This window comes from Branchiostoma lanceolatum, chromosome 4 (assembly GCF_035083965.1).
Source record: "Branchiostoma lanceolatum isolate klBraLanc5 chromosome 4, klBraLanc5.hap2, whole genome shotgun sequence".
Taxonomy (NCBI): domain Eukaryota; kingdom Metazoa; phylum Chordata; class Leptocardii; order Amphioxiformes; family Branchiostomatidae; genus Branchiostoma; species Branchiostoma lanceolatum.
This window is the reverse complement of record NC_089725.1, coordinates 7475159-7499495: the sequence shown is the minus strand read 5'-3', so window position 1 is coordinate 7499495 and position 24337 is coordinate 7475159. Positions and strand designations below refer to the sequence as shown.

General features: G+C 41.9%; 2 protein-coding genes across 3 annotated transcripts; one reads left to right on the top strand and one right to left on the bottom strand.

The window, feature by feature from the left end:
• Positions 1-1355: 1355 nt before the first annotated feature.
• LOC136432396 (protein maelstrom homolog) lies at positions 1356-22699 on the top strand. The gene is made up of 14 exons (XM_066423642.1): positions 1356-1641; positions 2601-2708; positions 2926-3010; positions 3646-3795; positions 5695-5736; positions 12956-13083; positions 15571-15625; positions 16507-16651; positions 17577-17639; positions 18971-19109; positions 20188-20340; positions 20813-20879; positions 21734-21856; positions 22326-22699. Exons 1-14 carry the CDS (start codon positions 1498-1500, stop codon positions 22397-22399), a joined length of 1476 nt encoding a protein of 491 aa, XP_066279739.1. The 5' UTR covers positions 1356-1497; the 3' UTR covers positions 22400-22699.
• Positions 5103-11920, bottom strand: LOC136432397 (uncharacterized). Of its 2 annotated transcripts, none has more exons than XM_066423645.1 (6): positions 11821-11920; positions 10655-10799; positions 8945-9196; positions 8357-8474; positions 6774-7557; positions 5103-6563 (listed from the first exon to the last, which is right to left on the bottom strand). In XM_066423645.1, the coding sequence occupies exons 2-6, from the start codon at positions 10760-10762 to the stop codon at positions 6416-6418; spliced, it is 1410 nt and encodes a 469-aa protein (XP_066279742.1). In that variant the 5' UTR covers positions 10763-10799; positions 11821-11920; the 3' UTR covers positions 5103-6415. The 2 variants fall into 2 exon arrangements, with proteins under 2 accessions (XP_066279742.1, XP_066279740.1); XM_066423643.1 differs by having other exon boundaries at positions 10655-10802; positions 11821-11913.
• Positions 22700-24337: the final 1638 nt, after the last annotated feature.

The window sequence follows — 24337 nt, the reverse complement described above, 5'->3', positions numbered from 1 at the left end:
TTTTCATTGGAGGGGCGTGCAAATATTGTATATAATATGGTAGAACCACGTCTTTATTTTGTAAACGTATAGGGTTTCTGAATAATAATTACATTGTAACATATATTAATACTATATTGTCTTTAGGTGTCGTGTGCACTTTAACTAATTTCGACGTAATAGTGTAGCTTCGTAGGCACAGTGTTTTAATAGTCAAATTTGTGAAGCCCGAACACGGCATATGTGACACCAAGCACTTTCTGACGTTTGGCGTCTACTGTACTTGTTACGGGTACTTCTCATAGATGGTTTTGGATTGAAGTTAAGTTTCAACACCTCAATTGCAGACTGTTTTAGTGATAAGGCGTAAGCATCGACAGATGTAAAGCGATGTTTCCCAAATATGTTTAGTAATTCTCTGTTTTGTTTTCTTGCAAAGCAACAGTCGTTGGTATGGAAAGAATAAAAAAAGAGACAGCGTCCAAAGCAGATTTTGCTCTTCCTTCTGTAGACAAGTAGCATAGGGTGGTAGGGAACAGATGGTAAGTTGTTTTTGCAAGCTGCACAAGGTTGTGACACCACCTGAACTTAGACAGCATCCTGTCAGCATCCACAGGTCCCCTGTGGTGTGGACTAATGACTCTACTATCAAAACCCAAATAACAGCAGATGTCATGAAGCTCTTCTTCTTCGGAAACACTCATATCTTTTCCCATGACGGTAGAATACTATTATCGAAATAAGTCTATTTTGTAGGGCATCATTAAAATAAGGTAATTTCCCTTCAAAATGTGGAATCGACATTGCAAATTGCTAGATACCACGGCAGATGTACGACGGACGGTCCTTCAATTCTACCACTGTATCAAGTTACTTTCTTTACTTTCAGGAAAACCCTGATACAGTATTTGATGGTCTTTGATAGGATAGTGGTTCACTGGATACATGTAGTACAATACAAAACAGCCTCATTACCCTACACATTGGGTACCTGCCTGTGGCACTGGCTGCAAATACACCTGATATTAATTAGTGAAGAGCGGCCTAAAATGGAACCAGCCGATTCCTACCTGGCCGAAGAAACTCTACTCTACTCAGTACTAGTAGAGTAGTACTCTACTCTAATACTGATGTTAAAAATTGACCTGTGACCTTCGTTTCTCCTACCTTTTTGGTTTCTCCTACGGGGGGGGGGGTATTGTCATGTAAAGTTACCATATGCCACGTATGAAGAGTCATGTGTTACCATCACAAAAATGTGATTCCTTACTGATATTACATCAAAGTCTTTCAGAGTATGATACTCTTGGAAGCGATCAAAAACGCAAAATACAATAAAGTACAGCTTCACAGCATCCCCCCTCCTCCACATTAATGGTATAATCCGCCTGAAAAGTTGAAGAAGAGACACTAGAGGGCACGAGAAAGCGACTTCCACACACGTTCAAGTGTCATCGAATCCGTTCATCCTCCAAGGAGGCTTGTTCACCTGTTCCAGTGGGACTAAGTGAAGGCAAGATGCCTCCGAAGAAGAAGAACAAGGCTCAAAGGAACGGTTTCTGGGTGTACATGCAGGAGATGATACCGGAGTACAAGCGGCAGGGATACCAGATGCCAAACGGCATGGCAGACGTTGTCAAACTCGCCCACCCAAGTTGGAAGGTAACGCAAAGTTTAATATGAAAAGTATTATAAGTACCGGTGTCCGTTGTATGATGAAATGTTCACCAAGTAGGGTTTAAGTTTTATGTGTGATAGGACTGTGAATAATGTCTTTATATTATTAAATGTCAGAGCTTTTTGTTTGCAGAGCTCGAATTTCTCAGAAACCCAGCTGAGCAAAATGGCGACTATCAGATGTTGTTTTTTGAGGACGCCCCAGGGGCGTATGCATTTTTCTTTTTTTGATTTACCATAGTATGATTGTATTGCTCAAGATAGGTCCCAAAATAACACAACTTCCCTTGAATTATATCATTGATGATAATTGCATGTCAAGTTTGACAGCTCAAATGAAGACAATTGTTCTCCAAGCAGATGGAGGGGAGATGAAGTGTTGAAAATGTGGACCAGAAGAAAGACATAGAACATGCTACAAAAATTGTTGTAAGAAAACATGTACATTTGCTCAGAGTGAATGTGATTTGAACCAGTTTAGCTCAAATGAATTCAATGAGAAATGTATTGACAGTGACCTATACGAGTTGGTCACTAACAAATATGGCTTCAAACAACAGCAATCGAACCAGTGTGGTTTGTCTTTATATGTTGATAAAGACATTAGCCCCAAGCCCCTAAATTCTAAAAAAAAAAGATCCACTTTTCCACTGGTTGTGACAGAGAAGACAGATGTTATGTCCAATATATGCATGCAGGTTACTTGTACATGGGAAATTCCCCTAGCTCTTCTTGACAAGTACAATGTACACTTGACCATGGATTAACATTCCATCCCTTGCATATCACGACCCTTTCCAGTAGCATGCATGTCAGGTGAATGATGCAGACGGGATTCGAACTCACAACCTCTTGGTCTAGAGGCAGGTTCACCAACCACTGGACTAATTGCATGCTGTAAATTTGCTTAGAGATTATGTTAGAATGTTTGCTTCTTTTTGCAGGCTATGCCGGAGAGTGAGAAGCAGGAGTATGAACGGCAGGCTAAGGAACTAAAAAGGAGCGCCCCCAACCAGGCTGGTCGGCTGGACTGTAAGGGCAGACCTTTAGCTGTAAGTTGGCCACAGTTGATTTTAGGGTTTATAGAAAACACTGTGCTGTCTACCAGGCCAGGCAACAGTACTGCCTTTGGGATATGCCAGGCGCGTGGTATTTCCCGCGGGATTTTGTGGAATAGCTTTCGGGATTATCCATGACATAGTTATAAACGTAAAAGGAGTGTTGTTGAAATGTGAGGGAGCTATTGAGAGTTGTTCCTATATCTTGCAGGACCGAGTGGACACGGGAGCCGTCATGGCAAAGAGGCGTCTGGAGGAGAGGAAGAGGGTTGTGGCAGCCTGGCCTCCGGGAATTGGTAGGTGTCTCTGAAGCACAGTTCTTTAAAGGAAACCGAAGCAATATTAGGGTCCGAAAATAGGATTTTGAAAGTCAATTTATTTAGTCAGGTCTATACCAGATTAGTTCAAACAACACTATCACAATGTGTAGCAACATCCATGATGCAGAAATACGACACTGTTGTGATGTGAGAACTTGATGAAAATCGTGGCCGGAGTAAGGGGATCATTGTACTTTGCGTGGTTTTAAAATCCTTAAAGTATGAAGTTATTATGCAAATGTGCTAAACAATGTTAGTAAATGTCACTACCATAAAGATTCCATCATTTTTTTGTAAATTTCAATTTTTTGGCCCTAATGATATTGCTTTGATTGCCTTTAACCTTGACTGTTGTGTATATGTCGGGGTACAGATTTAAATCTGGAAGAATTTGCGATCCTGCTGGTAGAAATCGTGATCGGAGTCTCTGTCAACAGAGATTGTGATCAGGATCTCTGCCAGTAGAATCAGTGGTTCTACCAGTAGAGATTCCAATTGGACTCTTTTCTGCACATGAGGATATTTTGCTCAAAAGACAGAACTTTTCAATGTCACTTTTGGTCAATGGATTGACTTGAAACCAAGGATTGATGTACATGTACTGTGTGTAGGTGTTGTTCAGGAGAAGTTCTTGCTGTTGAATATCCAGTCGCTGTGCGAGCTGCCTGATGGCATGGGGTACATGCCGTGTGAGATTGGCGTGGTGGAGTATTCCCTACAGGACGGTATCACACGGGAGTTCCACAGGTTCATACAACCCGGTAAGGAGAGCTTAGATAAGTTAAAACTCACTGTGCCCTTCTTGTAAACTACTGTATGGAACACTGGAGGCATTTCATCCCATTGGACAGCATGAAATTTTATTGGACAGCAAAGTACAGATAAGTGGCAAAGTTTGAGGTGAGATGTGAAAGTTTGATGTACATACATGACATCTTCTTATAAATTTTTAGAAAAAAAGTTTGACCAGGTATTTTTAAAAACATTTCTGCACTCAGTTCTTGGTATATGGGCATTTATCTTCTGTTACGCTGATTGTCTGTACCATATTTTCTCGATTGAAGTACCCACTTTTCAAAATCCAAAAAGTGTCTCATACTATCGCCAAAGCAGGGGTGCGTACGTTATTTTAGGTCACTGTCTGGACAAATTGGAATAGAACCTCAAACCGGCCAAAACATGGACACGGGGACCTTCAAATAACACCGATTCATCCATTAAACGTTTAGATGATTAAGAATGTTGACCCTGTTTAACTTCAATACACGACAGTGTTTCGTATGTGTATTGTTGATATTAACATGAAAAATAGATACGCGCCGTACTACACTACAAGTAATCTGACATACCTAGCACCCGGCGCCCGCCCGGAGTCATGCCGCCGGGATGATTCGGCCCAGTGCCCAAAGAACCCAGAAAAGAATCACCAGCACCGTAAGTACACCATATGAATAAGACATTAGTAAGACATGCATTCGTTTCTGTTGTGATTTTCAAAGTTGTTGTTTTGAGGTACGTTTCACTGCCGGTAAATTCAGCTGTAAAATTTTGGATAATAAAGCACCTTAAAACCTCTTCAAAGCAGATTATTTGACAGAGGACTCCTTTCTTTTAATGTTAGATCCGTTAGATTGCGCCTTTGCACCAATATAAACGTCATTATATGCGTAATTTTGGCCGGCATATCAATGTTCGGACGTAGAAACGCGGCCTCTTTTGCCACTGCCGTTTCGTGCCACGAGTTCAGCAGCAACCCATTCGAGAGGTGTAACACGATTACGCACGCAATATTTGCTGCCTTCTAGCGGGATGTAACGGCGTATTTCACAGGGAAATACCGGGTCGTCTTGAACTTGTATAATCTTTTTTTAGGTCTTTCATGAAAATTACTAAGAAAGTAGGCTGCCCAAATATATAAGTAGGAGACGATTTTCGCTAGTAGCCCGCTTCTTTTGACGGCTGTCTGCCGGGCCGATCGGCATGCTATAAGTTGCAGTGAAAACTAAATTTGTTAGGTTCTTCAGATTTTATGTCAAGAAATAACTACACAGTATATCGCGAGTATCGGGATCACAGCATTCTTACCCAGTGTTGTGAACATGATTGCAATTTTCCTCCGATGATTTGCAAATCTATGCCCCACGGTCAATGCTAACCGAGCAGGGTAACCATGAATTTGAACGTGTTTTATAGCGGAGGAAACATGTAAAAGTTCCGGCTAGAATACTGCCACGAGTTACTACACATCACCCACGAGTTACTACTACATCACCTATTAAACGACTTAAATGTATTTTTAAACAATCAGTTGTGGTAGGAACTGCCTTCAAGACATGTACTTGTCGGGACATTTCAACTGTGGCATCGGCCCAGAGAAGGGGTGCGTACTTTATTCGGGTTTCTCAAGTTCCGTTTCAAGGCTGCAAATTTGCCTGGAACTTTGCCTGAATCGGGGGTGCGTACTTTAATCGAGAAAATATGGTAATACATTTGAAAGATATGTTCAGTAAGGTTTTAGGTTGTCAACATAGCTACCTGTGGCTACCTTCTCTGTTAAAGCACTATCTTTTAAAGATATAAGACCATTTAAAAAAATGATGACTTGTTTTATCTCAAAGATTACTGTGTAAAAATTGAGAATGTAACTGTTTTCTCTGCAGGGAAACCACCATTGGGGTACAGATACTTGTGCCAGAGCACCAGTGAGTATTATGATCTCATTCTGACTCATTACCTTAGCCAGAAGGTTATGTTTTTGGTTTTATTATTATTATTAAGCTGGTTTGGTGTTGTGGACCAGCTGGTTTGGTGTTGCGGACAAGGTTTGGTGTTGCAGAAAAGGTTTGGTGTTGCGGACAAGGATAATTATTATTATTATAACTGCATAATTCAAGAAGCTGTGGATGGTTCTTCATAATATTTGGTAGAAGAGGTCATGAAAAGGAAAGTCAAGTTTGATAATGGTTCTCCTAGGGTACCATATTGAGAGCATTCACTAAATGTCATTTCACAGACATATGGGATCCTGTTTAGACATGTTACACCCAACCGGTGCACCCAACCCAAAGAATTAGATGCACAGGAAGAATTTTGGGTGCACCACAAATTTGAATGTCAGCAAAACATAATTACAAAGTTTAACGCTCTGATCATGAAGAACTTCAATCTGTAATTCTATAGCTAACCTTAGAATTTCAAACAAGTGATACATCACAAAAGGTTATATTGCTTTTTCTGATAGTTACATTTCAAGAAATTCTGTATGCTTAGTGTACAATAGTACCTTTACCAAAAATATCAAGGTGCACTGTCAAAAATTAGGTGCACAGCTCCAATTTTGGGTGCACACAGGTGCACATGCACCCACTATTTCGAGCCCTGTTACAGGATGGTGCCTGGCAGGAGAAAGCCAGGGCCAGTGATGTCGTTCCCGGCATGGCGACATACTTCTCCAATATACTCTCGTTCCCACGGCCCTGTCCAGCGCGATGAAACGTCCGGAGCCCACCTGCCACCTGGGCTTCGCTGTCTGCAAAATTGATTTAAAAAGTTTATGTACAAATCATGTGTGAACCAGGCATAACGCAATGATTCAAAACACCAAAACAATCGCCAAAAATAGTTACTCAAGCAACTGAATAAAATGTTATCCAGTTGCTTGAGTTGCTTATTACCTGGATGTCTAACCTTCATTAATGAACCACAACAATCATCCATTAGAAAAAGTGTGACGCCTTACATTGCAGACAGGACGGTTCCTGCTTGGCTGTCCTTGATCAATGCATTCTTCATCTTGTCTTTGTCTTCTCCCGGGTCCTCTGGGCTCCACCTTAAACCGAGCTTCTTCATCAGTAGACGGAACGTCTTCTCTTTGTTGTTGACGAGGGCTGAGTAGTCGATGACGGCGTGGAAGAAATACCCAGGCTGCTTCTTCTGTAGGTCAACGGCACACTGCATCACACTAGCCCACCACGTGTACATGTAGAACAAGGTCGTACCGCGGTGGCGCACCATCGAGTACTTTGGGTCATCTCCAAAACATCGAAAGCCGTCAGCAATCAAGTCCTCAGACCAATTCCACAGACGAAGGCACTCCATTGAGCATTTAGCCACATAAACCACATACCTTTGGAAAAGGATTCGTGCGACTGAATCAGAAAATTCCAGGCCATTTCTATACATAAAGATCGTCTTGCCGGATGGGAAGGCACGAGCGATTAGGTCAGCCATGAGAATGACCTCAGACCTTAACTTATAGAAGATGACATCGCGGCAACGTGGGTCCGACATCAGTAGGTTGTAGTTCATCAAAGTGCAGACGTTTCTCAAAAAGGCTATGGTAGACTCTTCACTCATCAGAATGGTAGGACAGCTTCGATGAATCGGAGTCTGACCACGTTGAGGGGACTTCTTGAGCCGACGTAGTTCCATGGATATCTCATTAAAGACGTCTGGCTCGCTGACAGCTTGTGCAACGGAAGTCGCCTCGACAAGTCGTGTCATTAAAGTCGAACCACAGCGTGCTAAAACAGACACAAAACGTAAAGCCTGCTATTTTGCTTCTATCATTGTCGTCTTCCCCTTTAAGCTCTGAAGGTCCCCCAAAATTGCAAATGTCCAGCAAACCTCAACTGAAACATAACTTCTACAGTACAAAATGTATGTTTGTGACTTGGCAGAAGTCAAGATGATACTTAGAAAATTGGACTGCATCTCCTGGTACTGATCAATTGTAGGGCTTCAAAGTTGGTTCCTTTTAAAACTGTAAAATGGCTGTCTAAATCCTTTATGTTGACAAAATAAAGGAAAAATTTGATTATACAGTCAAACCTGCCCAACGCAATACAAGAAATGGATAGTGATTTCTGTGAAATCTGACATTTTGACACCAATGTCCCATGTAAGCGTTTTGAAAATCTTAAGTTCAAGCTGATCATGAGCCAGAAGCTTGTGCTAACATTTCGAATACTGCACAAGATTACCGAAGGCACAACGTTCGATAAGTATTTTATTCTATTTAGTATAATTCACAAACCTTTGTAAACGTTTTATCAAAATACTTTGTGGATGAATCAATGCCATTCCATAGATTTTTGTCCGTCGCGGTGGACAGGTGGTTGCTGTGGGCAGGCCGCTTAATGCTTTTGCCTATGGGGAAAGTTTTCGAGACCGAGAAAAAGCAGTCGCCAGGGCCAGGTGGTTGGCTTGAAAAGGTGGTCGCCTAGGCAGGTTTGAATGTATATCTATTTTTGTTGAAGATTATGTTTATTTGTCTCCCATGTATATTTTAGAGTGCTCTTAATGTCCAATTCCACTTCTTACCTGTCATGAAAATGAAGATTTTCTGCACATGCGCAACCTTGTCAGCAACGGCTGTCGCTACATCTTGGAGCTGCTCCAAGGGAATGCAGAAAACCTCGGTAGCACTTCGCTTCTGGGCCTTGAAAGATAGAATCATGATATTGTAATTTATATATACCCCGTGACTTGATATAGAATACCTACTTGAATAAAGAGGAAAAACCTTTGCCACCTCATACCTCCATGTAATAAGCTTTTGCATTTTTTACTTCCAAATTTACATAATCTATGCATGGTAATGTACATGTACACCTATCTAATTTACACATGTTAAACTGTATGAAATGCCAATAATTTACTAAGAAATTAAAACATTTTCATATCAACCATCAAATCAGGCCGTAATTTGCATATTTGTCAGGTGTTTATGTGCAGCCTGCCATAGATGCTTATTGAAGTACTTTTTAAAAAAGAATAACAGCATGAATTATACAAGTTCCTCACTGATTATGCACATTTAATCCTATTTGCATAACTGGGATCGAATCCTATACATCTCTTTCTATGCTACCTACATTTTGTACATGCCCAAAATCAAATGCCACCTACCTCAACAAAGAGGGGACGCGCTTTTAGATCCACACCATCCACGTGTCGGATCAGCACAAGGACTTCTTGTTCCCAGTCTATAATGTAAACAGAGAACTTGCTCCCATGATGAGCAAAGAACCATGCCACGTCATGGACTGCTGTAACTTCTCCCACAGGTATGAAGTCATCAAGAGAGGAGTTTATCATGTAGTTAAATTCTGTCTTCTTCTTTGGTACCACCTTTCGTGTGTAAGCCAGGAACTGCTTAGTCTAGAAAGTAGAGACGACAGAATCAGTTCATGCGCGGTTCTCTTGTCTCGAACACGATGCATCAACAGCTAATATGTATTAGGTATTTTATGTTAGCTTATGCAGGGCTCGAAATATTGGGTGCATGTGCACCCTTGTGCACCTAAAAATGGAGCTGTGCACCTAATTTTTGACTGGGTGCACTGGTGCATCTAGATATTTTTGTACTGTAAAGGGTAACGGTTCTCTTGTACACTAGCATCCAGAATATTCTTGAGATGTTAGTATCAAAAAAAGCAACCCTTTGTCGTACTTTATTTGACGTATATATTGCTTGGTTGAAATTTGAAATCTGGATAGAATTGCAAATTGAAGTTCGTAAGAGAGGCAGTAACGTCAAACTTATGTTTTGCTAACATTCAACTTTATTTTATGTGGTGCACGCAAAATTTTTTCTGTGCACCCCCAAATGTTTTTTGGTTGGGTTCACCAGTGCACCTATTGCCAAAAAAGAATTTTGAGCCTGTTATGTATTGATATTCATACTTAATTCTATGCATATGGGTTATGCATTGATATCCGTCTGCTTCTTGGAAAATAATGATTCCAACAGATGAGTGCAGAATTACTCTTCCTACCTGGGAGAATTCGGAGAATTGTGTCATTAACGGGAAGGGCCCTAACTTAAGATATGCCCTTAGGCTAACATAAGGAATATTTTTTTTACTGATCTCATTACATAAGTACTCGCAGTCTGTGTTTGTTTGTTGCCATCGACTTTGCTTATTAGAAAGGTAAATAAACATAATCCATGAACTTAGTTGTTATTTGCATGCAAAATTAACTTGTATATTTTTATTTATCGTTTTGTAGAAAAACAGAATTTCACCAGTAATAATGAATAATCACTTGTTCCCAGAAATGTATAACTACGACCCATACCAATAGGTCAAACAACTGTCTTGTACATTTATAAGAACTAAACCTTTAGAAAATACTAAAAATTTGGTTTCCTGGGTGTTTGTTTACTTAAATTTATTACCAGCTTCTGAAGAGAGCAAAGTACAAAATTGTCTTAACTTAGGGCACACTAGCCTGATTGAATCACGCTTATAGCGGCGCCCAACAGCCTCGGACAGTGGAGTTTGCGTTTCACAGACTAAGGGTAAACTAGTCAAGTGTAGCACAAAATCAAAAGGGACATTCACAAAAACGTCTGGTTGTAACGCAGAGCGTGAAGGGTTCATGAACAACATTAATGCATTTCTTAGACAAGTATATTCTCAGGATCAATGTGTCAGAATTTTAATCCTCAAAACCTGACCACTTTCTGGCAACTAGCAGTGGAACGCGATGAGTCACCAAGTGCCTTAAGTTAGGGACCTTCCCGTTATATTCCCGACTTTCTTTAAGGTATCAAATTCGATGTGCTCAGAGGGTACTGAGAGCGTTCCTAGCATTGATAAAAAAACAACAGACCTTGGGCCAAGGTGAAGATCGTGAAGTAGGTTGAGAGACGTAGAGGAAGACAGCGATACAAACTGCAATTAGAGCTGCAATGGCTCCCACCACTGTGAATACATCCATTGTTGTCTATAGCCTTTCTTCTGAAGCTCAAAGCTTGCTGCTGAACAAACAAAAATCACAATTCAATATCATTGTAACACTAATATCACTATACAAGTGTCGTGCAATATGTTAATTCTTCTATCAATTGTTTTGTAAAGATTTGGGGGGGGGGCACCTGTGCATATATCAAGTCGCGTTCCTTGTTGACATCTTTGGCTAAGGTGAAGTTTGCGTACGAAGAAGTCGTGTTTTTTTTCGTTTCGATAACTAGGCTACACAACGGTGGGTCAAATTTTTTTTTAAAATCTTCCGTGCAAAATTTATTTAAGCCAAAACAATTTAAGTAAGGCCACTAGACGTAACGTGAACCCTAATTCTAACTTTAACTTCAACCTAAGCCCTAAAGGGTTACTGTAACCCCAAAAACCACCAACACAATTTTTGCTACCTTTACTGCATAATAACTAGTTGCCACACTGTCGTCCTATGTCCTTTCTGTCCGCCATTAGTGAAACGCATGATTGGAGGCGCACTCTCTGGAGACCTACATTTATTCTGATGTCACTTCATTAATATTCATACATAGCGAAAAACACTGTATGATGGAAAACTCAGGCGTGTCACTCGAGCCTGGTAGAAAGTGGGGACCTTAGAAAGCTCACCCAGTCTTGGCCTCAACATGAACTGCATGCGTTGGTCTTGGACTTTGAACACTGGTATATTGTGTGTACCTGATAGGTCAAGTTGCCCAATATTGCTAGTTACATTGAACACATACTTCCTTTAGTCATTCTAAGTAATTATAAGACTATAAGTGTAAACTGCCAAAAGACAACTCCCAAAACAAAACTGATATCTATAGCAACTTTGTAGGCATAACGACATGGCATTTTGTAGTCTGTGGCTAGGCAGCCTGATTCATTTTACCATGATCTAAAAACAACACCAAACCATTGGCCTTTTTCATCGCTAGTTTCTACATTATGAACCTCTAGCAATCCCAAATCAACACAGTAAAGGACAAATCTTTACACCAAATTATAATTGTGTAGAACAGAGTACACTTGAAGCCTTACCTGTCCTATTTTGCTCCCTGACTGACTTCTGGAAAGCCCTTGAACTTTGCAACGCTGTGTGCCGTTCTGTTAGGTCATGGGGTGACGCAACAGTTGGTGGCTCAGGGTTAAGAGTTGACAGAGAGCATAATGTAATCAAGTTTAAACCATTGGAAAGCCTTTCTTGGGGGGATTCTTGGTGAAATCTTGGCCATTTTTTGGGTGACATTTCATGAATTAGTTCAAGAGGATTACTTTTCTCCATGTTTTGTTTTTAGCACCCCCGTGAGATAGTAGAATGATCGTCAGCTGGCTCTTTGTTGCCTAGGGGCCAATGCAAGTGCTCTGGTTTTGAGGGAGGGGGGGTTTGTGGTATAGCATTAACATAACTTATTTGCATTTGAGGGTAAGTTTTCATGGTCTGAACTCTGAAGTTTGATTCCTTATGCTACGGCCACGTTTACAACGGTACCCGTAGGAGGTGTAGCCCCGGCCGGGCTCTGAAGGTCTTGGACTGGAGTTTTTTACTATTTTGTATGTAGGCTGACATCCTCTTGCCCAAGGGCTACAATTATGCCAAGAAAAGTACTAGTAGGACGAATAATGTAATCATTTTGGCGAAAAGCGGTTTGTTGCTGTTTTCCGATGTACGTCTCGGTATCGTCTTTTTAATCTTTATTTCGGGTAGAAACTAAAGTAAAATGTTGATTTCGGACCCGAAAATTATAATTTTTTAAACACTTTTTTATCAAACCTGCTCGAAAAAAGCAAATTTTCTTAAGGTGACGGCTTATGTGCAGGAAAATCTTACTACTTACCGTCTCTGAAAACTGAAAATAAAAAAAAATTCATGGTGTAACTTTTTCGCAATCTCCCCCGAATCAAATTGAAAAGGCATAAAAAAACATTGCTGCCTTGCGGGGAAAGGGCACAAAACTACCAACAGTGACCATAGGATTACACACGACAGACGCAACTTGGGGCCCACATGCTGACGTGACTTGAGTCACCTTCCGAGATGACTCAAGTCGACTTTGGTAAAAAGGTATCTGAGTCCACCTAAAGTTCTGTTTAAACAGTCCTGAGTCAACTCCGTTGTGAGTCATGTGTGTTGAAGCTGCCACCGTGCCCTAACATGGTGTCTACTTTCTTTTAGGTGACAACACACATCAGATCCCCATCGAGGGGTTTGAGCTGGCTGAAGGGAATTACCACCGACTCTGGCTGGACCTCTGCAAGTTTGCAAGCCCCAACGGCAGAAACTTTCCTCCCCTGTACAGTCAGGTTAGTACTGAATAGAAAAGTTACTCAAGCAACTAGATAAATTTTGTAAGCGGTCTGACGTTTTAGACAGCATCCACTGTCTTTTGCCAGTGAATTACTTTCTCCGTGGATGCCAGAAAGGAAAGAAAGTGATCCCAAACCAGTTCAGTTACATGTAACTGAAGAGCTATTCTTCCACTGGTTGTTACAGAGAAGACATGCTATGTACAGTATTTACAGGTTCACTGTACCAGGGAAATTCCCCAAGATTTTTTCTAAGTACAATGAACAGTGGATTAAATCTTAGCGTCCCGTCCCAAGGACTAGGACCCTTTCCAGTAGCGTGCATATTGGTTGAGCGACACAGCCGGGATTGGAACTCATGGCTTCGAGGTCCATAGGCAGGGTCACACTAACCACTGTGTCAAAATAGTATTTACGAACCCCAAAATTCCGGGGAAATATGGGCAGAAAAATCTTAACTTTCAATTTTGTTTGGGATCGCTGGTTAGCAAAGCCCCCATTTAAAAAAAAAAAGGAAAAATAAACATACCGTCCAAAATAAGAACGTACTGGGTAGACTTTGAAGCTGACAAAAAAAATAAACGTACCGGTACGTTTATTACGGAGATGAGAGTAATGTATTACTGTTGTCCCTGGTTAGGTGACACACACGGCCATGTGTGGATGCATAATGTATAACTGTTGTCCCTGGTTACATGTAGGTGACACACACGGCCATGTGTGTAATGTATAATGTATTACTGTTGTCCCCGGTTAGGTGACACACACGGCCATGTGTGGATGTATGATGTATAACTGTTGTCCCTGGTTAGGTGACACACACGGCCATGTGTGGATGCATAATGTATAACTGTTGTCCCTGGTTACATGTAGGTGACACACACGGCCATGTGTGTAATGCATAATGTATTACTGTTGTCCCCGGTTAGGTGACACACACGGCCATGTGTGGATGTATAATGTATTACTAGTACTGTTGTCCCTGGTTAGGTGACACACACGGCCATGTGTGGACGTATGATGTATAACTGTTGTCCCTGGTTAGGTGACACACACGGCCATGTGTGGATGTATGATGTATAACTGTTGTCCCTGGTTAGGTGACACACATGGCCATGTGTGGATGTATTATGTATTACTGTTGTCCCTGGTTAGGTGACACACACAGCCATGTGTGGATGTATTATGTATAACTGTTGTCCCTGGTTAGGTGACACACATGGCCATGTGTGGATGTATTATGTATTACTGTTGTCCCTGGTTAGGTGACACACACGGCCATGTGTGGATGTATGATGTATAACTGTTGTCCCTGGTTAGGTGACACACATGGCCATGTGTGGATGTATTATGTATTACTGTTGTCCCTGGTTAGGTGACACACACGGCCATGTGTGGATGTATGATGTATAACTGTTGTCCCTGGTTAGGTGACACACATGGCCATGTGTGGAAGTATTATGTATTACTGTTGTCCCTGGTTAGGTGACACACACGGCCATGTGTAGATGTATGATGTATAACTGTTGTCCCTGGTTAGGTGACACACATGGCCATGTGTGGATGTATTATGTATTACTGTTGTCCCTGGTTAGGTGACACACACGGCCATGTGTGGATGTATGATGTATAACTGTTGTCCCTGGTTATTAGGTGACACACATGGCCATGTGTGGATGTATAATGTATTACTGTTGTCCCCCGTTAGGTGACACACACGGCCATGTGTGGATGTATAATGTATTACTGTTGTCCCTGGTTAGGTGACACACACGGCCATGTGTGGATGTATAATGTATTACTGTTGTCCCTGGTTAGGTGACACACACGACCATGTGTGGATGTATAATGTATTACTGTTGTCCCTGGTTAGGTGACACACACGGCCATGTGTGGATGTATAATGTATTACTGTTGTCCCTGGTTAGGTGACACACATGGCCATGTGTGGATGTATAATGTATTACTGTTGTCCCCCGTTAGGTGACACACACGGCCATGTGTGGATGTATAATGTATTACTGTTGTCCCTGGTTAGGTGACACACATGGCCATGTGTGGATGTATAATGTATTACTAGTACTGTTGTCCCTGGTTAGGTGACACACACGGCCATGTGTGGACGTATGATGTATTACTGTTGTCCCTGGTTAGGTGACACACATGGCCATGTGTGGATGTATAATGTATTACTGTTGTCCCCGGTTAGGTGACACACACAGCCATGTGTGGATGTATAATGTATTACTGTTGTCCCCGGTTAGGTGACACACACGGCCATGTGTGGATGTATAATGTATTACTGTTGTCCCCGGTTAGGTGACACACACGGCCATGTGTGGATGTATAATGTATTACTGTTGTCCCCGGTTAGGTGACACACATGGCCATGTGTGGATGTATTATGTATTACTGTTGTCCCCGGTTAGGTGACACACACGGCCATGTGTGGATGTATAATGTATTACTGTTGTCCCCGGTTAGGTGACACACACGGCCATGTGTGAGTGGTGCCTGAGCTGGCTGGCAGAGATGGCTGGTAAGTGAATAACTGTACAAACATACATAGAAATAAAACATACGAAATACAAACATAGAAATACACATTAAGTAAGTCTTTGTAACATACAAAATAGAATTGGAAAGCAGATGTTAGAATTCTGCTTACTACCGTTAGGAATAAAGGCTAACATATGCAATCTTTTTTGGATTTGCCTACCTGTACTCCTGCATTGTGAAAGTTTTTACATCTTATTCTAAAGATAAATTCAAATCTGCTAGTCGCATCAAGTATTTGTAAAACTAGTGATCTCTAGTATTGTCTGGATACAGTCATTCTCTGGATGATACATACAGATAAAGGTGTAATTTGCTGATCAGTCTCTGTCTAATTAGCAAATGTCAAATAAAGTTCAAACCTAGATTAATATTAAGGCGAAGATCATTTTAAGCCTCCCTAAAGAGCTGAGTTCTTTCTTGTAGATATTTTTCTACATTTGACAATGTACACTTCCCGGCATTCTTCTTGTGCTGCATTGTTGTCTGATAGTGAAATCCTGAACAGTTAATTTTTTTTACAGTAATTCACTTTATCTTCACAATAGCAAAATTTTACGGTGTAAGGAAAATGGACATTTTCACTGAACTTTAACTTCACGGTGTCGGCAAGTGATTTACAGAACTGATGTGTGAAGGAAATTTAATTACAACAGGTTTTTCACGGTGATGATAAGTTCACGGTATAGGGGTGACCGTGAAAACAGTGAACATAAAGTTACAGTGAAAGAAACAAGAATTACAGTATCCATGAGTTCTGTACACAAGGGTAGATAATGTTGAAAGTATTGCTTTCAAACTGACCCATGTTAACCTGTCCTTGACAGTCTGTAATTTCCTGATGTGTTGATTTCCCATGTACAGAAGAGTACAACAGCTTCCATGTGTACGAGTTGGACGGACTAGTCCAGGACTTGTACGACCACGCAACAGAGGGCCCTCCCCCCTCCATGAGCATGGTCGCCTCCATCCTCAACACTTCAGTCTTTGACTATGAGGATGGGTCTAGGTGAGGACATACATGTGGTATTTACACCATAGATGCATTCAGAGTTTATAATTACATACATGCAGTCTTTACACCATAGATACAGTTAATAAGGACATACATAAAGTCTTAACATGTAGAAAACAACACGGTGTATTCCGGATCGCCTGAGGTACCATCCTGACGGCAGATCAGATCGTCCTGAGAGTGATCCAGCCTGGTCAGATCGGCCAAAGGCCGGAAGGGCAATCTGACCCGCAGGAGGGCTGAGACCATGTTAGAATCATTCGATGGAAGCCCGTGCAATATGATTTCAAAGGCCTGGTAATATCTAAAATACAGACCAGTCCGAAACACCGGTATCGAATGTTATCCCCCAACATAAACTATAGATATAGTCATAGTTTATAAGGACATACTGATTTTAAACAGCTTGTGACACATATAAAAACATGATTTTAGAATATATGTAAGAAATAATCGCACGACGTCTTCACTCATCATGGCGGCCGTGCTGTTGGGCCTAGCGTTCGCACCGGTAGCTCGTGCCGGTGATTCTCTACAGCCGATGACGTCATAGGGCCACGTGATGACCTTTAATTTTTGAGAAGCCGGCACAGTGCGTTGCAAAAAGCGGACTTTAAAAAGCCGTATGAACATGTAATTTTTCCGTCATGGCGATACAAGCAATTTGAAACTATTTCATTTTATGTATATTTTTAATATACATATATATTATGCATTTCAACAATTTTCTCATGTGTCACAAACTGTTTATGTTCAAGTACAGATCTCCATCCAGACTGGTTTTATCTACAGTTCAGGACAATTGTCAGTAACTGGATGTGCAAACTAGCTTGTCTTGTTGACTTGGAGGTAGTAATATCTTTATTGGGATGTTTATCAGGGATTCACATAAACAGTTTGTGTTGTTGTGCCTGTACAGCTGTGAGTACCACGCCAGCAAGGAGGTGAAGTACTGTGCCTTAGGAACAATCAAGAGATTCTGGTGAGCTCTTCCATTGTCCTCCAAATCTGCTCATCAAATGCTGATGATTCCATACTAATAGAATGTGATTATGTGAGAAAAGCAAGTGACAAATATATATGGAATACATGTAGTTTTATTTGAAATCGAAATTGTAACACATATTCTCTCGTGTCACTGAATTGCATACAGCTGAGGCAAAAAACTGAATAAGTTTGCATATATGTACATGTCAAGTTTGATTACTAGTTTTAATTAATTAAACACACACTACAATTGATATCAACAGCTAATAACTACAATTCAATTAGATCAAGCTCTACCCACATACCAAATATCAAGATACATGTAATCCACCCTTGCCTTCTCATGTTATGCTGTTCATCCACAAACATACATTGTCAAACAAACGCTACCAAAAACATAACCTTCTTGTCGAAGCAAAAGATTGATGATTTTAGAGTTTGCAGGAGTGTATGGGGATTTTAACAAACTGATACAGTATTGATTTTGAGTGTGTCTTACTCTGAGGGTGTGCAATGGTTGGCACTGTTTCAACTGCAATGGCTTAAATCACTGGCTTATCAGAAGAACATAGAACCAGTTTTAAATTGAAGCGACTACATGAGTGTATTACAGATTAATTATCTTCGCCGAGTACTTGTACTCGGAGAAGATTATGTTTTCGGTTGAAAAATCTGTTGAGTGGGTCTGAATGTATGTCAGGAGCATAACTCAAGAAAACTTCAATGAATATTTATGATTTTCGGTAGGTGTGTAGTGGTTGTGCAAAGGAAGGTCAAGTTCGAAAATGGTTCACCTTGCGTTTTACAACAGTACTGCAGCGGACTTTGCATTTCTTTGTGTTTGTATGTAGGCAAAAAAAGTGACGGAAACCTTGATGGATCTTCATGATTTTTTGCAGGTGTATAGATGTTGTGAAAACGGAGGTCAAGTTCAAAAATGGTTCCCCTTCCATTTTCCGTCGGTACTGCAGCGGGCTTTGTGTGAATGTGTATTTGTATGTCGCCAGCATAACTCAAGAAGCTGTTGATGGATCTGTATGATATCAAGTGGATGGGTAGGGTTTACAGAAAGGAAGGTCAAGTTCGATGATGGGCCTTCTAGTTTGATTATGAAAACAGAAATGGAACATTCCGGAGAGAAGTTAAACTGTGATTTCCACAAAAAGTGAGCTCAATAGTTGTGCTGGAAAGTACAGTTTAAATTTTGCTGCAGAATAACTTCTACCAACACAGAATGAATTGGGATGAAATTTCAAACTAAAAAATGAACATGCATGACTGTCACCTATATCTAACAGATAACGATTTTCTGTTCCATGATGGTAGTTTCTCTATCAGTGACTCCATGGCCCAAGTGTACAGCCTGAACCTGACTCCCAGACACCTGCCAGAGAGACCAGAGAACAAGGGACACTACACCATCCTGCCTTCTGACGCCTTTGCTCTGGACAGGAGGCCTGTCTGGGTAAGATAAGAAAGAAAGAAAGTGATCTCGAACCAGGATATTTGGAGTTTCTTTTAACACAACCAGGTAATCTCACCTGCTGACGTTTCGGTGTCTGTCAGACACCTTCTTCAAAGCTTCTGACTGGAGTACTGCTTCTTGCAGCTATAAGTAGCCGATGTAGGTGGCGCTTTTTGTGGCGAGAACACAATCCCTAATGTGGCTGAGATCCCCCCTCATCCCAGTTCATCACTGGTGTTGACTTCCTGATCCATACCGCCTCCTTAATCCAACAAATGTGTCTGTTGTCCTCTCTGTTAAACAAAACTCCAAATATCCTATGTCCTACCAACCTGGTGAAACTATGTTCAGATGATCTCGAACCAGTTTAGCTCAAAACGCAATGAACAGTTGAGCTACTCTAGCTGTCACAGGTCATGAGAGAGAAGACAGGTGCTATGTACAGTACTTACAGGTTCATTGTAACCAGGAAATTCCCCTAGCTCTTGTCGACAAGTACAGATGAACAGTAGACCATAGCTTAATCTCTCGTCCTAAGGACTGCGTCCCTTTCCAGTAGTGTGCATGTCGTGTAAGTAATGCAGACGAGATTCAAACTCACGACTTTTTTGTCCAGGGGCAGGGTCACTAACCACTGGACTACACACCCTTCTGTGTGGGTCTGTACTAGTCATCATTACATTACACAACAAAGGCAGCTAATTAAAAAATACTGTTCCCAAGCTGCTTACCTTTATTTCAAAGTAAGAAAGCTATTTTGGTCTAGTTAACCATCTACTGCAGGCATTTAAGGTGTCGTCAACGGCGTGTCTGTATGGCCAGTATAACTGCCCTTTCGCAAAACACACCGGTTTTGCAGGCACGCAGCATGATAATAGCTACTAGTTATATTACACTGAATGGCCTGTCACAGCTAACCTTTGCATGCCCTTACTATGATATTATACAAATTTTTGCACACATCAATCCTGGCTTGATGACTCTGGTACTCATGATTGACTATTTCTTTTCTGATACTTAAATTTTTTATTTTGTACATCATGCATAGTCTTGACATGTGTTTGTGTTCTCCCTATAGGATCCTCCATCTCGACAGAGGACCACATCTCAGCCCAGAGGAGCAGCCTACAACCCCCCGCCATCCTATGGTAGGGACCAGTGGAATGGTGTTACAGCTGCCTCAACCTCTGAAGGCAACTTCCCCGCAAGGGACATACGTTTACATGCACAGGTAATGTTTCATTTTATTTTATTGTGAAAGAAACGTCTAATGAAATTTGGTATTATTTTCAACCCCAAAATGTATATGAGGGCTCCTGGTCCTTGATGAATGTGGGAAAATCTGTATGTGTAGTGAAATATATGCAGGGGTAATTTTGGAATAGTCTATTATACATGTATTAGAATAATGTTGGAATGGTCAATTTTTTTAATGGTCTGCTTTTGTAGGAGGTGGCTTGCGATGGAGTATAATGCTTTTGTTTGCAAATGTTTTGTAGCTTTTTTCCTTCAACATAGCTGGTAAAAAAAGCGCACGAGAACTGATGAAACATGTGGAATTTTCCTGGTGACTTAACATGTCATTTTCTACCAGTAACAGTTAACACCTTTGTATTAGTTGGGGCAGTACCTGAAATATTGTCATACAACCAAACTTGACCATGAAGTGTTTTCACTGAGTGACTTGACCTTCATCCCTGCAGCCGAGCCATTCAGCCAGCTCCTCAAGCGTTCCTGAAACCCAAGCACTGCGCAAGCCAACCACTCCAGGTGAGTACCCGTATCAGCCCGGGTGAGTACCCGTATCAGCCCAGGTGAGTACCCATATCAGCCCGGGTGAGTACCCGTATCAGCCCAGGTGAGTACCCATATCAGCCCGGGTGAGTACCCGTATCAGCCCAGGTGAGTACCCATATCAGCCCGGGTGAGTACCCGTATCAGCCCAGGTGAGTACCCATATCAGCCCGGGTGAGTACCCGTATCAGCCCAGGTGAGTACCCATATCAGCCCGGGTGAGTACCCGTATCAGCCTAGGTGAGTACCCATATCAGCCCGGGTGAGTACCCGTATCAGCCCGATTAGTGCTTGTATCAGCCAGGGTGAGTACCTGTATCAGCCCGGGTGAGTACCTGTATCAGCCCGGGTGAGTACCCGTATCAGCCCGGGTGAGTACCTGTATCAGCCCGGGTGAGTACCCGTATCAGCCCAGGTGAGTACCCATATCAGCCCGGGTGAGTACCCGTATCAGCCCAGGTGAGTACCCATATCAGCCCGGGTGAGTACCCGTATCAGCCCGATTAGTGCTTGTATCAGCCAGGGTGAGTACCTGTATCAGCCTGGGTGAGTACCTGTATCAGCCCAGGTGAGTACCCGTATCAGCCCGGGTGAGTACCTGTATCAGCCAGGGTGAGTACCTGTATCAGCCTGGGTGAGTACCTGTATACATGTAAGCCAGGGTGAGTACCTGTATCAGCCAGGGTGAGTACCTGTATCAGCCCGATGAGTACCTGTATAAGCCCGGATGAGTACCTGTATCAGCCCGGGTGAGTACTTGTGGCTGTATGAGTGGTGCAGTATGGGTAAGGGGGTGAAGTCTGCCATCTCTGACCGCCATGTTTCTGCAGGTTTTGTTGCCCAGCTGAGTGGGGCTGTAGTGGCAGGACTGGGGCGAGGCCGTGGAAGGGGAACTCTGGGACTGACACCAGAACAGATGAGGAGCCTGACAGCCACAACACAGCCTCAGTCCGGTAGGTTCAGCCTGGGGTTTTTGCAAGTTGAACGATGTGTCTAAACAAAGCTTAACTTAAAATTGTCTGCTATATTATACTATACTAAGCTAAATATACCCTTAATTAAGTTTTCACTTGTTTTACATATTATTAAGTCCATCATAGGTTAGGGCTCTCCCACCATTTGCAACTTGTGCCGTGCTCATATTGACTGATTGATTGATTGATTGATTGATTGATTGATTGATTGAATTTGGTGACATCAGGTGGCTGCATCAGGGGGCCCCATCAGTTCTGATGTACGTGTATCTGAATAGGGCTTTTCGGGCTGGCTTTTCCTTGTAGACATTTCCAACATTGACCATATGTTGGTGTTGACAGCCACTCAAGGGAGTAGGGCGAATCGTCGGAAATTTCCTCAAAATCCATCCTTTGGAAAAGCATATTGAAAAGCTTTCTTAAGTTCTAATCTTGACACCCTGTACAGTTGGAGGTCTCCAGCAGAGGATGGCCGGCATGACTGTCCACACTCAACCATCCGGCCGTGAAACCTCGGACTGACATAGACTACAGACAACACTCCAGCCTACCTCCACACCCAACCATCCAGCCGTGAAACCTCGGACTGACACTGACTACAGACAACACTCCAGCCAACCTCCACACTCAACCAACCGGTCATGAAACCTCGGGCTGACACAGACTACAGACAACACTCCAGCCTACCTCCACACTCAACCAACCGGCCGTAAAACCTTGGACTGACACAGACTACAGACAACACTCCAGCCAACCTCCACACTCAACCAACCGGCCGTAAAACCTCGGACTGACATGGACAACAAACTACACTCCAGTCTTTCTCCATCCGGCCGTGAAACCTCGGACTGACACAGAGTACAGACAACACTCCAGCTTGCCTCCACACTCAACTAAACGGCCAGGCAACCTCGGACTGACATGGACTACAGGAATAAGATATCGAATCAAACACTCCAGCTTGCCACTCCACTACCTTCTTATTTATACATGTCTTAGATTTCTGCCAAGTTATGAGAAGAACAAGGCTGCTGGCACACAAGTTCTACGATACATGGACTTAAGTAGCTCAGAAATAGCTCAGTTGATTAGTTCTGGTTTTTCTTTTACACAGGTCCAAAGTAAAACTTCTCAGTTTAAGAGTTCTGATTCTAGAAGTAGCAGATCAAACCGATCATGTTTGGCTAACTGTTCTATAAGTGAAGCATATTAAGTAAATATCATTTTCATGATGTTTTATATCTTCATATTTGTAGGATTTGTGAAAGACCCTAAGTACATTGTTCTACTAAGTGTTCATTATACTCGTAAATGTTTCAAAATAAATCATTTGTTTCTGTTGCTCTGTTTATATTTGACCTTTGTATGAAGCCAGAAACAAAAAAATTAAATTGTTCATGTATACTTGACCTTGAACCTGAAGAACCCAAACATGAAGAACTTCCTGCTGATTGACTCATAACTGTACATAGTTTTCTACACTCATTTTAAAACACTGGTATACACAAAATATGGCACTGTTATTAGTCCTTTTAATAATCTAAAAAAACTCAGCAGTTTCTTTTTTCTTATATCACCTCTGGATTGATTGTGATGATATTTAGTATGTGGGGAGGTGATGGCAAGACAAAGGTCAAGATCAATTTTTGGCCCCTTGGTATGTGACCTTGGTACTGCAGGAGAACTTCTAGTTTTTGTATCTTTTGTCATGGACATGCTATGATCTTGATATTTTGGTGGCAGATAGCTGTTGATGTAAGGAACAAGTTTAAGTTTGGGCCACCTAACAGGTTACTCTGGAACTGCAGGGGCATTTATGTTGAAATCCTGCAAGGAGGATAACTGAACAAAGGAATGATGAATTTCCACGATATTATGTAATTTCGGTCATCATCTAGAATAGATTATGCTAAATACATTCTCCCTAGTATCAATAGTATAAAACTATATCTACAAACTTTAAGGCTAAAAATATTCCATGGAGGTACGATGTCTGCGAACCCTTTGTATATGTTTTATTTTCATTCTCATCTTGTTGATGTGTGGCTGTAAAAACACTGAGTTACATCCCATTAAGTTAAACGACCATTCATTCATTGGTTGGTTGGTTGACATTGATCGTTTTGAAACTCGACCCCACTTGTAGGGTTGTTCGTCGCCATCTTCCCGCCGCGCCTGAATCTGAGAGAACAGCCATGGCTAATCAGGGATTCACAGATCAGCACCGAGGTCAGTGAACCCCATAGCTGCCAGCTTGCATAACGACACAGTTTTAGCCTCCAACCCTCCTTGTTTCTGGACATATCGTTTATGGGGAGCCTCGCCCGCTGGTCCCAGCAGCTCTTGACGATATGGATCCAAACGAGCCTCGAGAAGAGAAGGGACGCGATGTCCACAGGTTAGTGACCTGTGTCCTTTACACCACCAGACAATTAGGGGCCGTTCCCTTGTTCGGTTTGA

What these genes read in the sequence shown, in the direction of transcription:
- LOC136432396 (XM_066423642.1), top strand. Translation starts at nt 1,498, where the DNA reads ATGCCTCCGAAGAAGAAGAACAAGGCTCAAAGGAACGGTTTCTGGGTG. An exon ending in GACTATGAGGATGGGTCTAG is followed by an intron (nt 16,652 to 17,576) that starts GTGAGGACATAC and finishes GTGCCTGTACAG; the next exon opens with CTGTGAGTACCACGCCAGCA. An exon ending in CACAACACAGCCTCAGTCCG is followed by an intron (nt 21,857 to 22,325) that starts GTAGGTTCAGCC and finishes CACCCTGTACAG; the next exon opens with TTGGAGGTCTCCAGCAGAGG.
- LOC136432397 (XM_066423645.1), bottom strand. Translation starts at nt 10,762, where the DNA reads ATGGATGTATTCACAGTGGTGGGAGCCATTGCAGCTCTAATTGCAGTT. An exon ending in GATCTTCACCTTGGCCCAAG is followed by an intron (nt 9,197 to 10,654) that starts GTCTGTTGTTTT and finishes TCTACTTTCTAG; the next exon opens with ACTAAGCAGTTCCTGGCTTA. An exon ending in AATCTTCATTTTCATGACAG is followed by an intron (nt 7,558 to 8,356) that starts GTAAGAAGTGGA and finishes TGTCTGTTTTAG; the next exon opens with CACGCTGTGGTTCGACTTTA.